This window comes from Pisolithus orientalis (assembly GCF_024613125.1).
Source record: "Pisolithus orientalis strain OTSU chromosome Unknown F5J12scaffold_17, whole genome shotgun sequence".
Classification (NCBI taxonomy): Eukaryota; Fungi; Basidiomycota; class Agaricomycetes; order Boletales; family Pisolithaceae; genus Pisolithus; species Pisolithus orientalis.
In genome coordinates this window covers 68875-79764 of record NW_026260798.1, presented here as the reverse complement: position 1 = coordinate 79764, position 10890 = coordinate 68875, and the positions used below count along the sequence as shown (strand labels likewise).

Genomic DNA, 10890 nt, shown 5'->3' with positions numbered 1-10890 from the left:
TGCTGGCAGGATATGGGATTGAATGTTCATATCAAATTCTGGGGGTATGACAAGAATTTGGAAGCACTGCTTGATGACACCGATTATGTGCTCGACCACATTGTGAAGCTGAGCATGGTGGAGGTTATAACACTCCTTGGCATTTACTGGCCTAGAAATCCATCTGAATCAGAGAAAAAGACAGCAGTGAAAATCATCTACCATAATTGTGCACAGCCCCACTCCACTAAGTGATACTGCTGTCCTCGGAAGGGAATCAAAAGCTGTGGGCAGTTTGGGAACCCTGCATCAGCAAGGTAGTACTTGCCATCCAGAATGGCTAAATCACTCAGCTGAGCATCATGGTAGATTGACATGTTGGCCACAGATCCCTCCCACCCACTAAGCACATATGTGAAGCACATATCAAAGTTGCAGCAAATGAGACAGTTCTGGGATGTAAAGCCTTTTCAGTTTCACATGGCATCCCTTTCTTCCATGCTCAGAGCACATGCAATGTGCATGCCATCAATCGCACCAATCACATCCACAAAAAATGGGTAGAACTTGGGGTTATCGAAAATTGTGGGGTGGACAGGGTTGTCACTGCGTGGTAATTATATGAACTTGCTGTATATATCACAAGATGAAAATGCAAACAAAATTCTTTTGAAGTACCTACAATGGTGATCAGCATATTGGAAGGAATGTGAATCAGAAATGCACTTGGAAACCATACTATTCGACCTTTGGAAACACTCCCCTACATGTCTGACTGACATGCCAGTTACGGAGGTGTAGAGGAAGATCGTGAGTTGTTCTTCAAGCATGATGTGCTTGGAATGGGTGTAGATGTGCTTATGCACTGCAAGTTCTGTGTGAATCCTCTTGGGGTGGCCATTCAAAAGTTTGGTAACCCACCCTGCCCCAGTTAGAGTGGAAGTATGGTATGGGATTGGCTCAGCATGCTGTGTTGCTTCAGTGATTGTGGCTAGAGTGTTTGTCAATAGAGCATCTGCATAAAACAGTTGAATCTGATAATAGAATAGAAGAAGAATGATAATTTGGCAGCATCGATGGTAGTCCTCATTGATATCCTCATCATCAGTTGCTTCATCTACAGGTCAGCCCACATTGACAGAGGACAACTCATCAGTGATATCAGCCATGTGTTGTGTTGCGATATTGCATATGTCACACCAAGCATACTCCTCCTGAAGTCAAGCTCCACTTGAATGTTGGATGCTTATGTGATGAAGCCTGGGACTTTTTCTGGGTTTTTTTTAGTTGGATTCTTGGTGGGACTTTGTTTCTGAACTAGCTCTTAGGTACAAGTGAACTACTGACTAGAAAGTTACAGGAAATGGCAAGGTTCAAGCAAGCCAAACTAGCAGCAGTAGAAGAGTCACTCATGAGGAAAGCACCACTTGAGTTCAAGATGAATGATGGCACACAAGGGGGTTTTCCATGTTATTTTTACCAGGTTTCCCTACAGGCTATTGATATATTGTTACAGGAGGCCCACCTAAGAGATCAAGGCATCAAAGGAGGTGTCATCAAAGCTCTCACAGTCAGCATAGACATACATTGATTGTTGGTTGAGTGGTTCATATTGAAAGTTCCACTTGAGTTTGAAGTGGTAAGACTTGAAGAACTTATGAAGTCTGTAGGTTACATGTCCAGATTGCAGTTGTTGTGAAGAGGATTGGAGATGAGAGGCCATCAAGGTTTATCACATGAAGGAAGCCACCTGAAAGGTACTTACAGCCACACAATTCTGCCTTGTGAATTTGGAGAGGATCCTTGCATCCTATGCATTTCTACAGCACTCCATCCATCAGACACTCATTTTTCTAAGTCCATCAGAAATGGCTGCCTCATCATTGATCATCTCACTTGTCTCCTTTGCCAAAGACAGTGGCAATGTATATCTGCCAGGCATTTCCACCAGCTTCCATCCTGAAGCCCCCTGGTTCATCCCTCCCTGATCACATCCATGACAAGTATGACATGCATCTTGCCTTTTTACTGCAAGACCCAGCAGAAGATGTCCCCCCTTCTCCTTCTCCATCAGAGCCCTGTTCATGAAGCATTTTGTTAACTTTGCTGGGAGGATGAATGGGTGGGAGATGCAATCACCTATGCTCCCATTGCTCCATAGACCCCCAATGCCCAAGCCCATTGACACCTGACTCATGCCCTTCAATTCTGGAATTAATACTTCCCCATCTGGAAACACTGTCCATCTGTCATCCAATCTTTTGATCTAGTGATGTCTCCACCAAGATCTGACATGCATTGCCACCCCCTAACATGATACCTGTGCACTTACTCAGTTTCTGACATTCTTTGACTCATACTGTGATATTTTGATTGCCCTTGACTTGTTTGTTGTCAATACTTACCAATTTTCATTTCTTGCTTACTCATTGTCATCCTCATTGCTTACAGTCCTCACTCATTACTTACTGAGTGTTTGTGCCTTGTTTGTCATAGACTGCACTCCCCCTACAGTATATAAACCCCCATGTACTTAGCTACAACCCAAGCAATCACAAGCAATCAGAAGTCACTCAAGAAGTCAGTCCAGTTCATCTCTGAAGTAACTTGTTCTTGACAGTTGAGGCTCATTTGGAATGGTCTATCTGTCATCACTCATCATCTGTGGTAGTTGAGGCTCCATCAAGGGTCTATCTACCACCATTCTATAACTGAAGTATCATCTGTGCTTAGTCAGCATGTTTGCTCAGTCATCTCTCCACTCCTGCAAGTCCAGGTGACCAGCATAACTGGAGTTGGACACAGGACTCATACAGTAAGCAGAGATCAGGCAAGAGGACTAAAACTAAATATAGCACAAACATTGGAAAACAGACCAGAGTTTTGTCTGGGTGACCTGGACATGGACCTGGGAGGACTGGGGTGGAGTAGCACAAGGCTGAGAGGCCAGAGTGGACTGGAGATAGGGGTAAAACATCAGACTTGAGTTATCTAGGCTGGAGTTGGGTTACTCAGGGCCAGAGTGGGGTTTTCTAGGTCAGACTAGGTCTGGACTCAACTGGAGATAGGGGCTTGGGGGTCCAGACTGGACTGCACTTGGGTCCAAGAGTCATGGATGTGACAGGATGCTGGTGTGGAGTTAGTAGGTGGGACATATGGTTTTGCAGGTGTGGGTGTTGGTGTAGGTGCAGAGGGCTTGGGCACCTGGCAAGCAGTGTGTGAGCTTTGAACAGCAGGGGAGATGATCTCTTCTTTGACAGTGGCCACACAAGGGTTTGCTTGTTGAAGGTTGGCTGGACATACTGTGGGTTGCACTGTAATCTCTACCCTGTCAAAGTGGGCTTTCTTTCTGTGAGAGACTGCACCTTTGTTACCTATGTCCACTTGGTAGGTAGCCCTAGCTTGAGTGTCATCTGCCTGAAAGTTGGGGTCAGCTAAGTCAGCAACAGATCCATTGATATCCTGGACAGTGTTTAGAAAGGCAGATGACTGGATTTCCAACTGCACATCAACTTTGGGGTTAGCAACACAGAAGAGGTTGGCCAAGCCCTGGGAGGCTGGGTTGCATGGAGCAGCAGGAGTTGTGCACATGCACTGGCCTGGTCTCTGTCAGCCATGACATGGTCAACAGCATCATTCAGTGAGTCACATTCAGGGAAGCACAGAATTCTGCTTCCATCTGCAAGATAGAGATGGTTGTCAGTCCCACATGTGATCTACCAGTGTAAATATAGACTTCAACAAGCACACACATTCTCATCCAGTGGTTTGGGTCTGCACAGAAACTGCAGCCAGGTCTGTGTTGTTGTGGCAGGCACTTTGTTTGGAAGTTGTATTCTTGCTTGATGACAGTTCTGGCAGGTGGCACTGGTGGTCTAGGGAAGTCTACAGTATCCCAGGTTCTTCAGGAAATCCAACCAGAGAGGTCTAGGCTTCATGGTGGTCACCCTTCCAAGCTTTCCTCTACCAACAAGAGAGCTATTGGTCAGAAAATCCTTACTGGCAAGGCCAAAAATGCTGTTCAAGCCACTCATTTCATCAACTCTATTGTTGATAGTCCTGTTTCTTCTCAGACAGTGAGAAATACCCTCAAAGAAGCCTCATTGAAGGCTGTGGTGAAGAAGAAAAAGCCATTACTTTCTACTGGTCACAAGAAGAAGAGGTTAGCCTTTGTTCTTGAGTATCAGCATTGGACTGTGGAGGACTGGAAGAGAGTTATATGGTCAGATGAGACCAAAATCAACAGGATTGGGTCAGATGGACAAGAGTATGTGTGGAAAAAGAAGGGTGAAGGGCCTATTTCCAGAGGGGTCAAAGGCACAGTCAAGTTCAGAGGAGGTTCACTCATGGTTTGGGGATGTATAGGGTGGAATGGTGTTGGGGTCTTGAGTGAGGTTGAGGGAAGGATGGATGCTGAACACTATGTGGCTGTTTTGCAGGAAGGGTTGCTTCAAAGCATGGAAGAATCTGGAATTCCAGAAGATGACATTATCTTTCAACAAGATAATGACTCCAAGCATACTCTAGAAGAGCCCAGAAATGGTTTGAAGAGCAGGATATCAAGCTTCTAGACTGGCCTGCACAATCTCCAGACTTCAACCCAATTGAACACATTTGGAATCACCTCAAAACATTGCTCTCAGGTTATGAGAGTGCTCCTACAGGAGTTCATCAATTATGGGCAAGGGTGGTAGTGGAGTGGGGGAAGATTTCTGTGGAAGAGTGTCAAAAATGGACAGAAAGCATGCCTAGAAGGGTTGAAGCATTTATCAAGGCCAAAGGAGCTCATACCAAGTACTAGATAGTTGGATTTTTATAAAGTCAAAACACTGTCTACATGACATGTCAAATTCAAATGGTTGCTATTCTATCAATTCCTATCCAAATCACTTAATTCTTGGACCCATAGAAAGCCAAGAGTAAGTATGTTTTTCATACACTCATAGTTTAGGGCTAGGGTTAGGCATTATTGCATTTAGTCATAACTAGTGTAAAACATGCAAACATGTGGACAGTTTTGTGTGCCACTGCACAGTCACATGTAATGGCTGTGATTTTTTTCTGATAGCATCCAGGGGTGCCCAGGGGAGTTGTGTATGAGAGCCGCATTTCATGTTGAAGTTCACTCTGTGCTACTGTGTGATGCTGCAGCAGCTATCACACTGAGAAAAACACTGTTTTGTTGCTACAGTCAGGGACAAGCAGCCACATCAAAAAATTTGTCTGATTTTTGCTGGATTACACATGCAATGGAGGCATCCCTAAATCACATAAATAGTTTATTTAGGCTTAGTTTATCATTTTTGCATGAGCCAATTCTCTTAAAAATGTACCCTTAATGTCAACTAGTGTCCAAAAATTGACACACTGAAAGAAAAATAGCTAGAAATACGAAAAAATATGCATTTGACTCGTTTTACTGAACCAAACATGTTCCTGGAATGGAGAGCTGTTATGGGTCATGGTGCAACTGTAAAAAAAAGATGTTGAACTCCAAACTATACCCGAAGATGCCATGTGGACACCCAAAGAAGCAGCCCAGGACTCAGAACATCTCTGGACTCCATGGCCAGAACCATGCACTGTCTGTTAATTCAGATGCCACATCAGATGATATCAATGAAATGATGAACAAAGAACCCACCTATGTTGCTCCAAGCTCAAACTTTGGTATTGAGGAGGGAAATAATGTGCTAAGTGACTTGGAATCAGATGCAGATGAAGAAGCTGAGTGGAGCATCCTGGAGGATGAGGAGTTTAGTCAGAAGCTGGCAGAAATGGTTCAGCAAAAAGAGGAGGGTGACCCAGACTGGATTCTGGATTGGCTGCAGTGAAAGAGGAAAATGGCATGTAAATGTGAGCACATGGTTCCATAGGGCATCTGCATTAATCGAAGGCTCACCTTTTACAATACAGCATGCCTGAAGACCTACAAAAAAGGTCCAGATGTCATGAGTTGTCTGGACACAGCAGCAGTACAGAGCATACTGGAAGGGTCAGTCTTTATTGGACTCCTTTGGATTCATGAAGAATGCCACACCTCCACTTGCAACTCCACATGTGGATAAACCAGTGGGTCAATATTTTCAGAGGCTCCATCAAAGTACATAAGCTGATAATTGTGATCTACAGTCATCTTCAACACCTTGTGCACTAGTGGTGCCACAAGTCTGCAGTGTCTCCATGGTCTCAATCTCTGTCACATCCAATGAGTCAGAATCTTCAGATAGCAATGACTTACATGGCAGTGAGACAGGCATGGAAGGCATGGGTGACCTAGACAGCAACCTCATCACTGAGGATAGCAGCATGTCAGAGATGGAGAATGAAGCATGGGAAGATGAACTTATGATGACATTCATGAGCCACAATACAATTCATGACTGGAGTGTCCTCTGAGAGCAAATACAACAAGATCTGAAGAAACACGAGCATTTAGTGCTCTCTCAAATCAATCAGCTCATGATCTTATCACACTTTGCAACACTTCAAGTCAGGGGTGTCTCTCAAATTGCAGCCAGTTTGGAGATTGCATGACTGTGGCATGATCCTGGAAAAGGCTCTGGTGCATGGTTCAGCTATCATGTCCATGCACTTGCACATCATTATCAGCTGTTCAAGCAGCTTCCAGAGGAGAAATGGGGTTTCCTCAATGATGAATCAGTGCAGCCTCATTGTTGGGCATGGTTATCAAGCCTTCCCACTGAGCAGGTCACATCCTGTGCATTCCAAAATGCTATCAACTCCAAAATATTTCCTGAGCTTGGAATTGTTCCAAAGCCAGCAGTCAGCAAGCAGACTGTACAGTATGTCATTGGCTGATCAAACTTGGTTGGTGACACACAGCTGTGTGCAAAGGTGTCTACATGGATGGGCATGGGCATGAAGATGTGGTAAAGTACTGCAATGAAGTTTACCTGCACAAAATGCAGGAATTTGAATACCACATGGTCCAGTTTGATGGACCAGAGCTCACAAAGATTGAGCCAGACCTCAGGCCTTGTGAACATCAACTCAAAGTCTACTATCACAATGAGTGCTCCTTCCATGCAAATGACAACACAAATAGTGCTTGGTATGTTGTACTGTTTCTGCAGGGCACTGTTTGGACTCACACATTTGCAGCAGGCTTCATTGTGATGAACACATTCTGTGGAAGAAGGGAAGAGGTTGGATTATCCATGTGTCAGATTTTATCAATGAGGAAGATGGCCAGCTTACCTTGTGTGATGCTGAAGGATCATCAAAGATGCACAAAAGATTATATAACCTGGTGCCAATGGAGATGCATGGTGGACACATGATAACTTGCTCACACAGATGTGGTATGCTATCCAGATACATGAAGAGGTCTGTGGCCCAGGTGTCCAGGCATTATTCATCTTTGACAACTTGTCAGCACATGCAACACTGCCTCCAGATGCATTGCATGCATTTGACATGAACAAACTGAATGGTGGAAAGCAGAGAAATCAACAAGATACCACTATTCCTCACTTGAACCCTGATCCTACAAAATGGGGACTTCTCCAAAGGATGACAACACCCACAGGAGAACCAAAGGGTCTCCAGGCAGTACTCAAAGAGCAGGGCTTTGACCTTGCAGGGTTGTGGAGTAAGTGTTCACCTGTGTGCCCATTCAAAAGCCAGCAGTGCTGCATGGCATGCTTGCTGAGTCAGTAAGATGACTTCTGCAACCAGACATCAATGCTCAAGAAGCTGATACAAGATGCTGGGCACATTTGCTTGTTCTTGCCAAAATTCCACTGCAAACTCAATCCAATTGAGATGGTAAGTTTTGAATATTCTCATTAATACATATGGTTGATATGTCATTGTTAGTATTAGGGGGGGGTCTAAGTACTGCTATCAGCAGGCAACAAAACCAAACTTCACTGAGGTGAAGGAAGCAGCAACAGACATCCTCAATTCATGTCCTGTTGAAGTCATCTGGCACTTTATCAACTATTCACACTGATTTTTGAGTGCTTACAGACTGGGGCTTACGGGACATGCTGCAGAATGGGCAGTACAAAAGCAGAAACAGCATTGCCAGGTATCACAGCGAGCAATGATGGCCATTGAGGCAGTCCTTAATCCATAGTGTATATCAACCTGGACCCTAGGCATGTAGATATTCTTGTTCAAACATCTGAAAAATTTGGCAGCTGAAAAATATCATGGGAGGCACTTCGTAAGTATCTTTTTGGATGTATTTTGGCTCACTGGATCCGAATCTGCCATTAGTTTGGTGTAAAAATTCCTCCTTCTGCCGTTACCAAATTGGTGGGCTTTGCTTGTCCCCGACTGTAGTTGGGTAATTTGTTACAACATGTACTAGGGCTACCTTTGGGGTCCTCTTCGGCAATCCCCACCGCGCGGGGTGGGGTTTGAAATATAGGGTACCAAATACATGCACATTCTTGAAACCTTCCAGGGAAAGGTTGCGTACCCCTGTTCGATAGGGAGGCCGCGTGGCGCATTTCCTTCTCTTGTCCCTCACCAAACGACCCAGTCGACTCGCGTTCCACCACTTACAAGTAAGTCCTTTAGTATTTTCCTAATTTCGTCTCGTACTCACCTTCTTGTTTCCCCCTCTCGTCTTCCAGTGGTTGGCTTAGAAGTTCCGCAAGAATTTCTCGACTTGTGCTTCGACATCGCGAGGAAATTTCATAACTATCCCACTATCAATACGAGTTCCAAGTCTGACTTCATCTCAGACGACAGTCCCCCTACTTCGCCCGAGGACGCTGACGTCGATCCAGATGCAACGACGTATTACCACGGCTTGCCTTCGAAACCCACCTTGGTCTTTCGTACGGGGCCCCCGTCGGAGAAGCAAACCGGCCCTGAGACATACCTCGTGAAGAGGGAGATCAGGCCGGTCTTCGACGACAAGTTCGCGGCCGCATGGGAGGACGTGGGTACACACGTCTACCAATACCTTGACTCTGCCACTGTCAAGTGGACGACAATCGATGTCGTCCGCTTCGCCGAACCCGGAAAGCACGTCGGTCCCATCGTTCTATGGGTCGGTGTCAGGCCTGGGTCTCTCTCCCGCAAGCTTGCCCAGGTTGCGGCCCTTGCCTGCGAGAATATTCTCCTCTCGTTTCAGATCGTCGGCGTGGAGATAGCGTTTCGTGAGTCAGTCTTCAGGCGGTTCGGCCCTAGGCTCCTAAACTACGTCGCCACTGCAAACCCAACCGCCAGCGTTTGCAGTCCTCTCACCGCGGCACTCGGTCTCCGCATAGCATCGGTCTTCACTCCGTACGCTGAGGGCACCGGCGCTCTCTACCTCTCCACAGGCTGCCACAGCGAGACGGTCTACGTTCTTACGGCCCGCCACGTTGTCTTGCCACCCAAAGATATTCAGAACAAGCTCTATCACCGTACGCACAACAGTCAGCGCCGTATTGAAATCATGCTCCCCGGTCCCATGGCCTTCCAGGGCGTGCTCACGTCTGCTATGGTCAAGATCGCCGATGACACCATCATGGTGGACTGTTACCAAAACCAGCTTGACGTACTGAAGAACAGGGAGGAGAGTGGGGACACGGACGGCGTCGAGGCAGAACGGGCGGTGGTCGAGCCTAGATTGAGGGAGGCGAAGGCATCGATCAAGGTGATCAACAAATTCCATAGCGATGTCACCAAGGTCTGGAGCCAAGAGAATCATCGTGTCATCGGCCACGTCCTTTATGCTCCTCCTATTACTGTCGGCGCCGGCAGCAAGCGCTACACCGAGGACTGGGCCCTGATCGAGCTCGACCGCAACAAGATCGGCTGGGCCAACTTCAAGGGCAACGTGATCGACTTGGGTACGTTTTAGTCTATTTCATGAAGTCCGTCTATGCTCATTGCTCTACCCAGGCACGGAGATTACGCCAGGCAAATTTACGTCGATGATGGACCCCGACCCCTCGGCCCCCTCGTTTAATTATCCGTACGACAGACTCTTTCCGATTCAGGGCGTCGTCCCGGAAGATGAGCTCGCTCGCCCGCGAATGCATGACGCAAACGGCGAGCCATGCCTTCTTCTCATCAAAAACGGCGCCGCGACGGGCACGACCATTGGCCGTGGCACTGGCATCAAATCGTTCGTGCGCGACTATTCTTCAGACGGCACTGAGCAAACGTCGATGGAGTTTGCGATTCTCGGGAATGATAGAACCGCTGCGTTCTCCGCCCGAGGTGACTCTGGTGCCATTATCGTCGACGGGAAGGGACGTGTCGCCGCCCTGCTCACCGGTGGATCCGGCCGGACGCAATCTACCGATATTACCTACGGAACTCCTTTCGAATGGCTCTTGGAGCGTATCAAGGCCAAATTCCCCAACGCCCATCTCTACCCTACCATGGCTTAGGCGTCGCGACGTCGACCTGCAATGGAGACGTCTCGATCTTGTTTAGGTCCGTTTCGAAGCATGTTCGGACATTGGATTAGCCTCGTAAAGTAGCATCTGGTTTTCTCTTATAACATAATCGCGTACTACTGTATTCCCCTCCCCCAAGATAACTTGCACGAACATTGTAAATCCCCTCCCCCACTCCTCTACCCCTTTCGATAGCTGTACGTTGGATCAACAATGGTGATTTTTTGTTTCCCTTACGCGCGCGTGATACAGTAAAGTTTGATGCCTAGGTAGGATTGACTTCGGCACATAGTGCTCGAAGCTTCATTCTCCGACACAAGAAATGTCCTGCAAGAGATCGTTGGGGCCTTGGAAGGAGCCTTAGATTCAATTTGATTACAATCTCATTTCAATTAGAAGTTTAATTGTGGGCATTGCAATTGGTTGCAGTGCATTGAAATTGATATACAAATTTTCTGCCAACTAGTACATGAGGATAGGGCCATTTTGCACAGCAGGCACATTGTTGGCCTCATAGCTAGAAGTTTAGACAGGTAGT

At 46.6% G+C, this 10890-nt stretch overlaps 1 protein-coding gene across 1 annotated transcript; it reads left to right on the top strand.

Annotated features, from left to right (window-relative positions):
• Positions 1–8159: 8159 nt before the first annotated feature.
• Positions 8160–10588, top strand: F5J12DRAFT_927835 (uncharacterized protein; the record flags this gene model as incomplete). The annotated part of the gene is made up of 5 exons (XM_051749418.1): positions 8160–8173; positions 8321–8381; positions 8417–8519; positions 8589–9797; positions 9850–10588. The coding sequence occupies 5 exons, from the start codon at positions 8160–8162 to the stop codon at positions 10341–10343; spliced, it is 1881 nt and encodes a 626-aa protein (XP_051599099.1). The 3' UTR covers positions 10344–10588.
• Between the last annotated feature and the right edge of the window lie 302 nt (positions 10589–10890).